The sequence below is a fragment of the Notothenia coriiceps genome, unplaced genomic scaffold (assembly GCF_000735185.1).
Source record: "Notothenia coriiceps isolate Sejong01 unplaced genomic scaffold, NC01 NC01_scaffold00023643, whole genome shotgun sequence".
In the NCBI taxonomy this organism is placed as follows: Eukaryota; Metazoa; Chordata; class Actinopteri; order Perciformes; family Nototheniidae; genus Notothenia; species Notothenia coriiceps.
The window spans coordinates 26,350-40,622 of NW_011356344.1; the positions used below are offsets into that span (position 1 = coordinate 26,350).

General features: G+C 40.9%; 2 protein-coding genes across 2 annotated transcripts; one reads left to right on the plus strand and one right to left on the minus strand.

The window, feature by feature from the left end:
- Positions 1-405: 405 nt before the first annotated feature.
- On the minus strand, positions 406-5,969 carry LOC104954712 (regulator of G-protein signaling 6-like). Its single transcript, XM_010781891.1, has 4 exons — positions 5,766-5,969; positions 3,713-3,802; positions 2,577-2,636; positions 406-2,312 (listed from the first exon to the last, which is right to left on the minus strand). The coding sequence occupies exons 1-4, from the start codon at positions 5,967-5,969 to the stop codon at positions 2,262-2,264; spliced, it is 405 nt and encodes a 134-aa protein (XP_010780193.1). The 3' UTR covers positions 406-2,261.
- A 743-nt stretch (positions 5,970-6,712) lies between these two features.
- On the plus strand, positions 6,713-13,092 carry LOC104954713 (regulator of G-protein signaling 6-like; the record flags this gene model as incomplete). Its single annotated transcript, XM_010781892.1, has 7 exons — positions 6,713-6,721; positions 9,714-9,790; positions 10,562-10,643; positions 10,978-11,052; positions 11,768-11,869; positions 12,005-12,177; positions 12,967-13,092. Coding segments are annotated over exons 1-7 (644 nt in total), but the record flags the coding sequence as incomplete, so codon positions are not given.
- Between the last annotated feature and the right edge of the window lie 1,181 nt (positions 13,093-14,273).

The following is a 14,273-nucleotide window of genomic DNA, read 5'->3' on the forward strand; positions in this document are numbered from 1 at the left end:
GAGAAGGTGTGTCCAAACTGCTATTGACACATACTATACTATGCCTTTTTTCTGATATTTTCAACATACACTATGTCGTTTTTTTCGATATACTATTCTATGATTTATTTTCTGAAATGTTGGACATACTACATTATATATTTTTAAACACAGAACAGCCAACACAAACAAAACACAGGAGACAGGTCCAGAGTTTTATTATTTGGTACCCATGAATAAACAGCAGGTGCTTGAGTGTTTTAGAGTGCCAGTAGTCATCTTGCTGATTGAGAAACTAAAAGCACAAAATGCCCTGAATATGTTACATGCATAGTAATGTGCCCATATCATAATAAATTGTGCTTTAGGATAATGAAATTTAGCCAATTTACATCTACAATGCACCCTGTAGTCATTGTGCTTGTGCTGAGAATAACATTTGGTACATCGTCTCTTGAAGCATTTCTCTCTACCTTATAATCAAGAGGTTATTGGTTTATGATGATTATTAATATGGCCTGTACAGTGCATTGCAACAACTTAAATAGAAAGTAATAAGTGATTCATTCATTCAGCACTGCCACTGCAGCAGTCACTGGCCTCATGGGGGCGCTGTAGGACATCTTCTCAATCAGTTTGCAGCCATCAGTTGAGCCGTTACAGCCATTACATGTGCAACATCGTCCCAGATGCATTTCACGCCTTTCATTTTCGTCAACTGAGGATTGTTGCTCCAGTTGAGGGCTTTTCCTCGACTCTGTGCCTTTGGAGAGTCGCACCATCTTACCCTATCTTCATTACAGTCCAATAACATGCACCATATTCCCAATAGTCATTTAAACAAAAGATAATTATTAAATGAGTCTCGGCATACATGTTGCCAAACTAAGATGGGCAGGATTATTATTTTTTTTTACCAAACAAAAAGGCGAGATATTCATGCATTTAATAAGAAAAAGAACAAAACTAATATGATCCCATATTGGGAGCAGGCCTTGGAATATCTCCATGATTGGAAAACATGTTATAGTGTTGACATCATGATGTCCCTTGATTAACACAGTTTAATTAATACAGTATTGTAACACTATGTTGCTGGTCCTGTGGTTTACCCACCACTAGATGGACCCATGGCACTGGAAATTGTAAAAACTACACATAGTAGGAGCCCCCAAAACGGACATGGATGACACTTCACTTGTGGCTGTGCACACTACGACTGTGACTAAAGGAAGAGTAAAAGCTCAAATCACTGTGGTTCACACAACCAGGGGGGCCGTGTTTGTAAGTCAAACGTCTCAGTTATTTACAGACTTTTGGAATTTGCTTATTCTCCTGTGCAGCCTGAATTGTTTGTAACTTGAAGCCTCGAAATTCATTGACCCAGATTAAGTTAATCTTTGCTTTCAGTCTCATTACAAAGCACTGTTGTAGAAACAAGAAATCCTCCACAAAGACATTGGATGAAACATGCAACGGTGCATTGTGAATGCTACATTAAGCCCTTTTGCCAGATTTTGGAATGTAATGAAGTATGGAAAGTTAAACCTTCAAACATCTATTTTGTAGACATTGTTAAATGTAATTTATGGGAAAAAATACAAGTTTGTATGAACTATGTTCACTCTTTAACTGACAACTTCATGTGACTAATAAGTAACAGATATAATAGAAATTCTAAGGATATAAAAAGGATATATTTCTTAAAAATAAAAAGTGTCTCAGTTTTTTTTATTGCTGTCTGCCTTGTGAGTAGAGACATATGCAAAATATTGTAGATTTGTGTTGATGTGCCTCTTTGGCCGCAGCTGTTTTAGGACAACTAAACCAATAATCGATTCATGGCAAATGCTGTGGCAAATAGCTTTTAAATGTTGTTTTTTATCAAAGAATATTGTTTTGACACCACCAATGTGCTTTTAATATCCAAATAAACACGTATATAAAACCAAATGAAAACAATACAAACTGATAAACTCAGTCAACAAAGAGCCTAACAACCAGTTTGCCATCTAAGTGGTGAGAAGAGGGCAGCCCTAGTCTGAATGTGCTTACACTGTATGCTGCATGCCATGTGGAGTGTTGGCTGAGGTTCCTCTTGTCAGCATTGTCTCTTCTTCAGTGGTCCCCCCCCCCCCTTCAGGCCCAGTGCTGCACTACCAGTACAGCAGCAGTCCTGGGAGCAGCCCTGTCCAGCCCAGCTTCACTGTCTGTGCCCCGGCCCCTGTGTGGCTGTCCCCCCTCCGATAGGATCTGGCTGTGCCCCTCCAGCACAGGCTGTGTCAGGACGACTGCATGAGGCCTGTCAGGCGCTTTCCCGTCAATGACTTGCCCTGAAAAGTCAATTAAAACAAATTGATAGACTGTAAGCAGTGTTTGACAGAAGACATCTACGAAAAGGTGCTTCTTTCTATCTTTTAATGTAAAATGTTTAGTTGCAACCATTCATGTGACTAGCATGTTACGTGTTTCACAAATACACATCCTATCACAGGTATGAACAGCCACACTTGAGTGTATTATGGTTATAAAGCTGCAACAGCCACTGATATTGAGGCAGCCAGTGTGGTTGGTGATATGAACAGCCCCTAACTTACCACACTGCGCGTGAACTTCTCCAGGGAGGTGCGGCGGCCCTGTTCAGTGTCTGCTGGCTGCTGTTGTGGGAGGGGGGGAAGCAGGGTGAGTGTTTGGGTCAGGTTGACGGAGATGGTCAGGGGGTGATGTAGTTAGTAAGGACAAAAAGGGGCCAAGCATTGCAAAAATGAGGGCCGAGGACAATGTGGGAGATGCAATTTTTTTGTTTTGGAAATGGAGTGGGGTCAGTGACGGGCCAGCCAAACAGGGGCAGAGAGGCTAGCATGAACAGCTGTGATTTGCTGAAATCTCCATATTACAATACAACCGTTTGTTTAGCTGCATATGTCTTTTTTAAATCACACCTTAACCTACAGGAGTTGAAAGAAAATTACATAAGAACAAAATCACCATCACTGTCAACAACTCATACACTGTGCTTTCCTGTCATTTCTATGTACAGTATGTTGCCTCATTTCTATTTACACTACGACTGTGTTTCCTCTTTTACACAGCAGTGTGCTGTTGGCATATGATGTCAGGTTTTTATCGAGACTGTTCTCTTGACATTTTACATAATCTATCAGTTTCCTTGCACCTGCATCTGGGCACAGTTGATTTCCCTTCTTAGGGCTCTGTTAGTTGTTTCAGCCTAGGATTCAAACTGCTGATTGCCTTTATGAGCTGTCAGATGAGGATAAAAATGCCCCAGCTACATGTCAGTGTTGAGTGCAATTCTTTGACCTCTTCAAGTCAAATAAACATTATCACTATGTGGAAGAACTATTCAGATATTTTACGTAAGTAAAAGTGACAAGTGTAGAAATGCTTCGTAGCACAACAAATGTGATTTAGGTCAGCAAAGTAAGTAGAGACTAAAACGGTCATATAAATGTAGTGGACAGAAAAGTACAATTTATTTCTAAATTCAGGACTGAGTTATTTAAGGCCCAAGCCGAGAATAGTATGTTGTAAAAAATAAGAAATGTATTAAATGAAACAGTCTCCAGGCAGTAGATCTATTTAATAGATTTAAATGACTGAGTCCTAGAGTCTCTGTTGTTCTTAGCTAATTTAAACCATATGAAGCATATGAAGAGTGGCCAACTGCTATAAAAAGAAGCGGTGATGTACAGGGTCAGCGAGTGCAGCTCACCTTCTTTCTGGCTAACAGGAGGTCTTGGTAGATGTTGGATCGCAGAAAGCGTGCATAGCTGTCACTTTTCATTAGCTTGAATATGTGCTCCTGCAATAGAGAGAAAAAGTGATGGTCTAGTTCAGGGGTGTACAAACCTTTTTCACAGAGGGCCACATACAGAAAATATTCAAAGGGATGGGCCGCTCACTAGAGGTGAGGTATACTGCCTTATAAGTTAAGTTATAAGTTAGCAAAATCAATCAAAAGTAGGTCACTTATGCTTGATACTTGAATCTGCTTTAAGAAAAATAAACAGCCTACATCCCAGCTCTCCAGAGGGTTTCATTTAAAGGTGACCTATCATGCAAAATGCACCTTTGTACATCTTTTATACATGCATATGTGTCCCTGGTGTGTCAGGGAACTCACCAAGTGTCAGAAAACACAACCCTCTCTATTTTCCTCCATACCCAAATCTCTTAAAAAGGGGCTGCAACGGATCTGATACAGACTGATCCAGATTTGAACACTTCTATGACGTCACAGAAGTGGCGCTACGGCTATTGGGCCAACTCCACCAATCAGGAGGAGACAGCCACGGACATTGCCGTTCGAAAGCGCTGGAGACGCTGTAGTACATATGCCAGGCCTGTAGATGGTGCTGTTCTCACAGAATCAGCCCATGCAAAGACAGTGTTAAATTGAGTGAAATGAGGAATGGCTAAAATGCATGATCTGTTTGGTATTTTGAAAAATAAAAAGTATAAATATGCCTTATATAGGTATGGTCCTACACTATATTATTCAAATATAGCATGATAGGTCCACTTTAATTTGTTAGCAGCTCATCCCTTACAACAGGAGCCCTAGATTGATTATCATAAGAGGAAATAGGAAGCGTATATTTCAAGTTTGTTATGTATAAGTTACTGGGCTTTTTTCTTACTGTAATCTCTGACTTAGATTTGTTAGAACATATTTTCAAATGTAATTGACTGAATGTATTGTAAATCGGACTTATTAACACATGAACAATACTGTGTAATATATGTTCACAGATATATTTAATAAGTACAATACAAGAAAAGCTCAAGTTGGTAGTTTGGACACCCCTGGTCTAGGATAAAGGGAGCAAAAAAGGAGAAGAAAAAAAAGAAGTGGAGAGTAATAAAGGAGGTCTGATCATGGAGATGCGATGCATGTGTGCTTCAAAGTCGGTGCACGGCGGGCCTCGTGCACTGGCAGTAATTTCCTGCGGTCCGCATCACAGCCCACTTCAAACCAGGGGAAACCATGGTGAGCCGAGCGGACAACCTATTCATGGCATTACTCGCCTCATTAGGGCCTGGCACACACACACTCCGTCATTCTTCTTCTCTCTGCGCGCCCTTTCATTCATTCACTTGTGTAACATGAGTGGGGTGGAAGGGTTCAATGTTTCTGCGGGTAAGTGGATGGAGAGGAAAGAAATGGTGTGTAGTGTGGGCGTGTGTTGTAAACAGGGATGATTTAAGGACCTTTTCAATAGAATGTATACATATATAAAAATGTATATTCATTATTTTTCTTTATGGAGGCCTTTTACACTTAAGGAAATTATTATTTGATTTTGTAAGTTTACATGGTGGAGAGGTTGGAATCTGATTGATTGATTCCGTGGACAGGTGTCTTTTATACAGGGAACAAGTTGATAAGTACTTTTCTAATACAAAGGAAGAGGACTTATGTAACCGTTCTGTGGGTGACAGATTTGTTGTTTGTTGCAAGGGGATCAAATACTTATTTCCCACAGTTAAATTAAAATGAATTTGTATCTTTTATATAATGTCAATATCTGGATTTTCTTTTTGATTGCTCTCACTGTGAAAGTAAACCTGCCATTAACATTATAGACTGTTCATTTCTTTGTAAGTGGGCAAAAATCTGCAAGGAATCAAATAATGATTTCCTCCACTAGAGAAGTTTTGGTTGTATCAGGTGTTTCTGTTGTGTATTCAGACAGGTGAGATTATTTGGGTGAACATGTTTAGTCATGTGCATTCAACCGCGAGGAAGAAACAACTGGTCCCACCTGAGCGTCCTCGAAGCTGTATCGTCCGGGGTCTTTGAGGTTCTGGCTGGTGCGCTCGTAGCTGTGGGAGTCCAGGTTGATGGAGCTGGGCGCTCCCTCCGCCAGGAACTCCTGCCAGATCTCCTGCGCCCTGGAGGACACTTCCTGGAGCGGCCGCCGCTTCAGATCCTGTACCGCCAACCAGAACCTGCGACCGCATCGCATTCATTATTAACTCCCCTCAAGAAATATAACAGATATAAAGTCCATAAAAGGCACTGGTGGATTTGGTAACATTCACACTGATGATGACTTTATCTTACTCTCAGTAAAGGTAAATGTAGCAGTATAGTACAAATGTACCAGTTAAAATGATGATCTACATAAAATGTGTATGTCTGCAGTAGAAAAGTACTTATTGGTATTTTTATTATTATTACTAGTAAAATATGATTATATTTTGTAATGCTGCATGAAAATATGTTATTAGAATTTTAGCATTAAGCTACTTTTTAACATTTGATAACAATTGCCTATACTTTATTAAAAAGAAGATTTGTAAGAAAATGAATATAATTATAGCTGTCAAAGAAGCACATTCATTCCTTGTAGGTATAACGTTATGGAAATGATCATGAAAATACTTAAGTTAGATAGATAGGTTTTTTATTGATCCCAAATTGGGAAATTATTTGTTTCAGCAGCAAAGTGTACAGGCTTTAAAATCTTCAAATCTTTAGAGGTGGAATAAAGTATCAACATAATAAAATGAACTAGAATACAAATGAAAACAATAAATAGCAGCAAGTATATGTACATATCTACAGTAGAAAGTACATTAACCACATGAATACTCAATACAAAATGTTCTAGATAATTTAGACTGCTCCACAATATATTACAGGAGCAGGAAACATATATGCATATAGTATATCAATGACTGTTGTGTAAGTAGCACTTGTGCCAAAATGTACATGGTACTGTACAAGTTCCTCAAAAACTGAACTTTCATCCTTCCTTTTGTTCCTACGGAGCCCTGGAGGGTTCATAGAGAAAAAAAAATAAAACGTTGCCGCGTTTTATTAATTTGTGCGCACGATATACTTTCTCGTTCGCACGAGATATTTTCTTATGGTAAAACACATCGAACTGCCCGATTATTACGCCATATTATTAGTTTTATGAAGAATATGTCCGGTCGCCAGTGTGTGTGTGTGTGTGTGTGTGTGTGTGTGTTTATGATAGTGTCATTCGTTCCGGTGCACTCCGGCAGGACTATAGCACTACATCGAGATTAAGATTAAATGATTTTTTTTCACTTGGGAATACACATATAAATGGGGCGAAGCCTGCGAGCTAGTTCAGGCAGTCAACTCGAGCACCAATGATACATCAACACGTGACGCACCTCGTCCCTCTTACAACCAACCAAACACATTCTCCTAAACCTGCCGCTCTATTTAAACTGCCAGGTCTTCCTGCCTCTGCCTCGCTATGCTGCTGCTGCCACTGCTGTGTTCACTTGCTATTGCTGCGTTCATGTTCCTGCTGCTGTGTTTCATGTTGCATGAAACACAGCAGCAGGAACATGAACGCAGCAATAGCAAGTGAACACAGCAGTGGCAGCAGCAGCATAGCGAGGCAGAGGCAGGAAGACCTGGCANCTCAGCCTTCACCAACTTGAGTAGAAGTACTCAGATCTTGTACTTGAGTAAAAGTACAAGTACTCAGGTCTTGTACTTGAGTAGAAGTAGAAGTACACAGATCTTAGAGTAAAAGTAGTACCAGAGTGTAGGAATACTCTGTTACAATAAAAGTCCTGCATTCAAAATGTTCCTCAAGTAAAAGTAGAAAAGTATTATCATCAAAATATAGTGAAAGTAGCGACAGTAAAAGTAGTCATTGTGCAGATTGGTCCATTTCAGAATAATATATATGATATGTTTTATAATGATTGATTATTAAAGTTTTCTCAAAGCTGCTAAAGGTGCAGCTAGTTTGAATGACTTTGTATACTGCAGGGTAGCTTGTGAATTTACTCCAGGTGGAACTAAAGTCTGATTTAACACTTGATTAGATTTCACATCATTCATCCAAATCTGTAAAGTAACTAAAGGGATTAAATACACGTAGTGGAGTAAAGTACACCTTTTACCTCTGAATTGTAGAGGAATAGAAGTACACCTTTTACCTCTGAATTGTAGAGTAGAAGAACAAAGTAGCAAAACATTTTAATACTTTAATAAAGTACAAGTATCTCAAAATTGTACCCAAGTATAGTACTTGTTAAGTTTATGAACTTAGTTACTTTACACCACTGGCTATACAGATAGAAAGACTAAGCCTTGAACAGAGGCATGAAAATACATTTTCAAAATGCTCAACAGTCCTGCCAAAATTATAAACTGACTGCTGCTAGTGATGTCTCGGTCGCGAACGAGCCGTTGTTTTTTTTTGTTAAGTAATACAAGACAGAATGATGATGATGATCTCCGCGCTACAGCTGCTCCGTGCATGCATGCAGTGACATGGATTAGAGACTGTTGGATGCTGCTGCTTTGAGCATTGCAATACATTTATTTTTATTATGTTTTTTTATGATTAGAGGCGGTTGGATGCTGCTGTTTTGAGCATTGCAATATATTTATTTTCACTATGTTATTTATTTATGATTATCCTTAGGCTCAGCAAAGATTTGATGTCAGCTGTTGCTGTCTCTTTTTCTATAGTTAATAGTTACTGAAATAGAGCCCTGCTATTTTGTCAGGGCCTTTTCTTTAAATATAATTTTAAAATGTCGATACAGTAGCCCCTTTTTAAAATGTCTATGCTTAAGTTTTTATATGTGTTGTTGCTATCTGCTTTGTGTAGCGTGGTTCTACAAGCAAGTCAGTGCATTCATTGGGTGGTATGAGAGAGTTACAAGGGTCTGTAAATGCAATGAAAACATTTGGCCACAGCAAATCATTTATATTAAACATGTAATTTTTACTTTTGAATACTTCAGTACAGAGGATGTATTGAATAATTTAAGTGATATATGTGTGTACACATATAAATCATTAGCCCTTTGAGGCGGACAGTGTGAGCTGGATTACTGGTGTCGTTTCCTGGTTGCTGCGTGGGGTCTGCGAGACACCGCGGAGCTCAGCCTGAGCACACACTCACAGCCTGAGCTCCGAGTGTGTGTGCGTACGGAGCTCCACGCAGCACCGCGGCTGAGAAAAGATAAGGCTGAGTGAGTGTGTGTGCGGAGCTCCGCGGATTGTTTCATTTGGACCAATTGGTCCATTTGGACTTAATTACGTCAATAGGACCCGGAAGGAAAAAATGGAAAAAGAAAAATCTCCAACGAGGCGTTCTTGAGTAGCATAGACACGTCTTCTCTGTCTTAGAGTTTTACTCGCTACAGGGTGTACTTTGAGGGTTTGTGACTTTGCAGACGGTTTACATGCATAAAAAGTTACATAACACACAAGGACCAGGGGACGGGTAATAACCGAAAAAGCATGATATGGGACCTTTAACCCCTGTAAGGATTAAATTAATGAAATATAAAATGTTGATTAGCTTTAAAAGTGTTAGCAAGCAGATTTTCCTTTGAAACTTTAAGCAGAATCAGGATAGCTGTTTCCTGTTTCCACTCTTTATGCTAAGCTTACTGGCGGTGTAGCTTCATATTTACAGTACAGAAGGTAAAGTGGTGTCGATCGTCTTATTTAACTCTCCAAAAGACAGCGAAAAATAAATATTTCCTAAAATGTACAATGATTAGCTCAATAGCGTACTTGTGCCTATGAATAAGACTTTTCATTACAATTAGAAAAACTTGCGCTCAGAGACACGTTAGTGAGAAGTCGCCCCATGCCGTCAGCGCTGGCCATCACATTGAATGAATAATGTAATCATCTTAAGGCCTTGAATTCAAAAAGCCCTCTCCCCTCATGCTGTGCTGATTGGTTCCACCAGGAGAACCTCGCCCGGCTGCAGAGGGCTTTCGCCAGGAAGTGGGAATTTATCTTCATGCAAGCTGAGGCTCAAGTCAAGTGAGTATGTGAGAGCGTACATGTCGGTATAAACCCATTTCCTCCTGAGCTCAGAGTCATGCTAACATGACACACTTACTGCAGGATATAAAAAGATGTTGGTGACATCAGGTTTACATTCATACTAACCTTTGGATGCATGCATTATTTGTTATTTCCCCAAGGAATGGAAACAGTTTGCACAGTGTGCATTTTCCTTAGGGGAAATGCTTTTTTTCATTTACTGTTTTTATGCGCTGCTTTGACTGCAGGGTTTCATGCATTAAATACAGCAAGCATCCTCCTTATGGAATTAAACACACGCATTTCTGCCTAATTTCTATCTCTTTGCAAGACTTCCATCTGGTGGCTTGCATGTGTAAACACAGCACTAATATCTCATGCATTTCAGTGAGAAAAGAGCCTTCTTCTTCTAGAAAAATGTGTTAAAAATGGTCATTGTATAGCGGCAAATCTATAGTTCAAGTGTGGGTGATATGGGAGGCAATAACTCTCCTTACGCCTGGGGAGCAAACCATAATCTGGCGAGGGTCGATTAGTAAATGTCCGTTATGTAATAGATCGGGCCCAACAGAGGCGAAACCAGACATCGCTTAGTGAGGCGGCAGACAGTTCAAGACCTATACTCTTTAGCCTTTTCCTCCCTAGTCTGCGCTGCAAGTGGTATTTACATAAGCGTGGCTTAAATATGGGGCCTGATTTATTGTGTTTGACTTGGTAATTCAGAGGAACATGTTCTATTTTTAAGTGTTCTGTTTCCTCTGTTGACAGGATTGACAGGAAGAAGGACAAGGCAGAGAGGAAAATCCTGGACAGCCAGGAGAGGGCATTCTGGGATGTCCATCGGCCAGTGGTGGGTTAGCACTATGAATAAAAGAAAAAGGACACTGTGTAAAAATGCAAATGAACAAAGAAAAGACTATTATGTTGGAAGACAATTTTAGCATTTAAAGCCTGAAAACAGCAGATTCAGCTCCACATGGTTCAGTTTAGAGCCCTGTTTGTCATTGGGAGCAGAATCAGATGTGGTGCCAGTCACTTTGCATACAAGCCTTTTGTTAGCGTAGCATTGCTGAATAGAGACACAGCATCATATTGTGTGAGGAGGACGGGCGCAGATAATGCATGCAGCAGAAACATTGTTATCTGACCCTGAAACACACTCTTTCTCCTGTCGCCTCGCGCAGCCAGGCTGTGTCAACACGACAGAGATGGACATCCGCAAGTGCCGGAGAGAGAAGAACCCACACAGGGTAAAAAAGGTAAGAGACGGGTTAGCATTTTACCTTAGTATAATTAGTATTTAAACACGGTTTCATCAGCAAATGTTTGCTACAAAACAAAGTATGACCACAATAGTTTTCTTGGACTAATCACCAAAACTCCCATTACTTTGTTTTATTCATTTGACCTCTCAATAACATTTACTGTAAATTTGACCCCCCCTAAATACTTAAAAATTCAAAAATGGTATGCATAGTTTTTGCTGAGTCCTAAGGATAATTTTATTTGTATAAGATATTGTCATTAAAACATATTTTACCACATTTGTATTTAATTTATCAAATATGTCATGACATTTTTGTGTTGGGACAATGCCATTGATCTAAATTCATATATATATATATATTGTGAAGAATATCAAAGTATATTTTTGTTTGTTTTTTTCTGTTGGAAAGATTTTGCAATAAATCACACAGTACTACTAATTTTAAAGTGTAAATATTTGTATGTAAAGCAATCTAATGATGCTTAAAATGCAAACCCACCTTGTGTTATCTGTGTGTAATAGAACAATATAAACTCCCCTTTGGGTGGTTTAAATCCCCCCAGTCCCCAGACACAATACTGAGGCCATGATGCTAGCTGCTCATACACCTATTCGCTAGCATCCATCAGCTACATTACAGAGTCCCTCATCTGTCATGATTTATCACAGCAACAACAACAACATGTCTCTCGTCTTGTTGTCTCCAGTCGGTCTACGGGGTTCCAGATGACGGCCAGAGCCAGCCGAGTCCGGTCCACATCAGCTCCCAGCCGAGCAGGAAGCCCACCAAAGAGGACGTTCAGAAGGAGGTAAATCAGTGAGAGCCTTCTCCTGAGGTCATTACCAGCAGTCGGCCGCGCCCATCCATCATCACGACATTTGGGGCTGCAGACTGATGAGCTGTTACCTTATTTAGCTCCCTCATTATTCTCCCTCTCCGTCAGATTTCCTTCTTGAACATCCAGCTGGACAGACACTGTATGAAGGTTTCCAAAGTGGCCGACAGTCTGATGAGCTACACGGAGCAGTTCATGGAATATGACCCCTTCGTGTCGGCCACGGAGCCTTCAAACCCCTGGATCGGTGACGACTCGTCCTACTGGGACCTGGAGGCGAGGTAAGGCTGGATGTGGGCAGATGATGCTTTGAACCAGGGGTCGGCAACCTTTGATATGAAGTGCCATTACAACAAAAAAAAATGTATCAGAGTGCCGACGATCGTGAATTATCAACAGGGGGGGGTTAGGAGCTCGACGCTCGTGTTCTCTGATTCTCGAGGACACACAGATGGCCAGTCTGCCCCTTTTGTAGCATATTATTTCGATGAGAGATGAGCAGATCGCCACTGGGCTTTTCAACTAAAGAACACAGGCCAAGCAAAAACTGCAGGTATTTGTACAGCTCCTTTAGGTACTGCAATTAGTGAAGTGCTTTCCTCTGTGGTGAAACGATCAGCACTGCACCACGGAGGAAAGCGGCAGCAAGTCGCCTGGAGTTAAAGAGAGCGGGGCTGCGTTGCGTGCATGGCTTCCTTCTGCAGGTAACAGGGAGACGCGCTCTGGCGGCGGTCTCGTACAGGATCCGAAAATATAATTTAAATATTTTGCACACTTATTCCACTTATTCCTAGTGTGCCACTGGTTACGGTGCCGCGTGCTAATGGTGGCACGCGTGCCAGGGGCTGCCGACCCCTGCTTTAAACAGACCCGAGGTCAGGTGGAGCGGAGGTCTCGGGGATGATGAACTTTTGTTGATCTGTCGGTTTCTATCTCTTCTCAAATAAGAACCAATGCTGACATTTCCCCAAGGTTTACTGTGCTCTGACTTCCTGGCCTCTGCTCTCTGCACACTGTGGAAAAAATGACCTATTTTTCTGATCCTTTCTAATCTGTTTTATTCTGAGCAGTCGTGACCCCAACCAGCAGCGTGTGAAGAAATGGGGCTTTTCTCTAGAGGAGGCGCTGAAAGATCCAGCAGGACGAGACCAGTTCCTGAAGTTCCTCGAGTCAGAGTTCAGCTCAGAGAACCTGCGGTGAGCTCACATGCCTTTTAATACAACCACAATAATCAATATTTAGATATTAACAAGTCACATGAGACTCATATGTGAAATGGAACACTCATGATGATGCAGGTTTCTTTTAATCTGATGATCCAATTTATATTTGGGCAGCTTTCTGCTTATTTAACATGTTTTTTTTTAATGATTACTACTTTGAGTCCTTAATTCCTGAAGCTGCACAGATTGAAGTAATAGCATACACAGTGTTGGAACGTACGGAGCCCCTAAAGGTTCATGGAGAGAAAAAAAAAGTATCTCGCTCGCAGATTAGACTCTCGTCTCGTTCGCACGAGAAAGTTACCGGTGCGCCAAGTAGGAAGTGGAGCACAGAGGAGACAATCGTTTCATTGCAGACTGTTATGTTTATGTGGAGAAATGGTGGTGCATACATTATTTGAGATATATTTCAAACTCGGACTTCATTTAGGGACATTTTGGCCAGGGGTTTAGAGCTATTTGTTTAAGCACCGGATTCGCAAAACAGAAGAGTCTGTTAACCAGTCTGCTTTGATCTATGAATTCCTGTCCGTGACTCACAGTATCTGCTGCCCACAGCTGTTTTATAGAATGAAAACCTCCTTCACTTTATGAAATCGCTGCGGCACCAGTGGCCTGTACTACGAAGCAGGATTTGCTATTACTATTCATTCATGAAGTATGACGCTGCGCTGTCAGCACGCTTCTTCATGTTTGTGATTGGTCAAATGTTGCTAACCCTTTCACCCTTTCAGGTGAAAGCGCTCTCAGCCGGACAGAGAAACCCTGGTTGATTTACTGACTTGATAACTAGCTTCGTATGACCGCTTAGCGACATCGCGTTTGTTAGGGTTAGTTAAGCCGGGTAAATCAAACATATCCAGGGTCTGTTGAACTGGCTTCGTCGTACAGGGCACTGGAGGCAGTAACGTGTAACTCAGCAGAATCTGAGAAGAGCAGCACCAGCTGCAAAGAGCTCTGCCTTTTACTGTTTACTTCACTGTGTTTACCTTCATTAGAACCGAACAGAGATCGAGGCTGCTACGTTTAACCACACACACCTCTACACACATCAAACTACCAGAGTATTCCCACTAGTTTTATGAAGGAGATGTCCTGTCACCAGGGCGCATGATGTGTGTGTGTGTTTGTGCTCAGCTCCGCTCTGTGTGTGC

What these genes read in the sequence shown, in the direction of transcription:
- LOC104954712 (XM_010781891.1), bottom strand. Translation starts at nt 5,969, where the DNA reads ATGCGATGCGGTCGCAGGTTCTGGTTGGCGGTACAGGATCTGAAGCGG. An exon ending in ACAGCTTCGAGGACGCTCAG is followed by an intron (nt 3,803 to 5,765) that starts GTGGGACCAGTT and finishes TCTCTATTGCAG; the next exon opens with GAGCACATATTCAAGCTAAT. An exon ending in AGAAGTTCACGCGCAGTGTG is followed by an intron (nt 2,313 to 2,576) that starts GTAAGTTAGGGG and finishes TTGACTTTTCAG; the next exon opens with GGCAAGTCATTGACGGGAAA.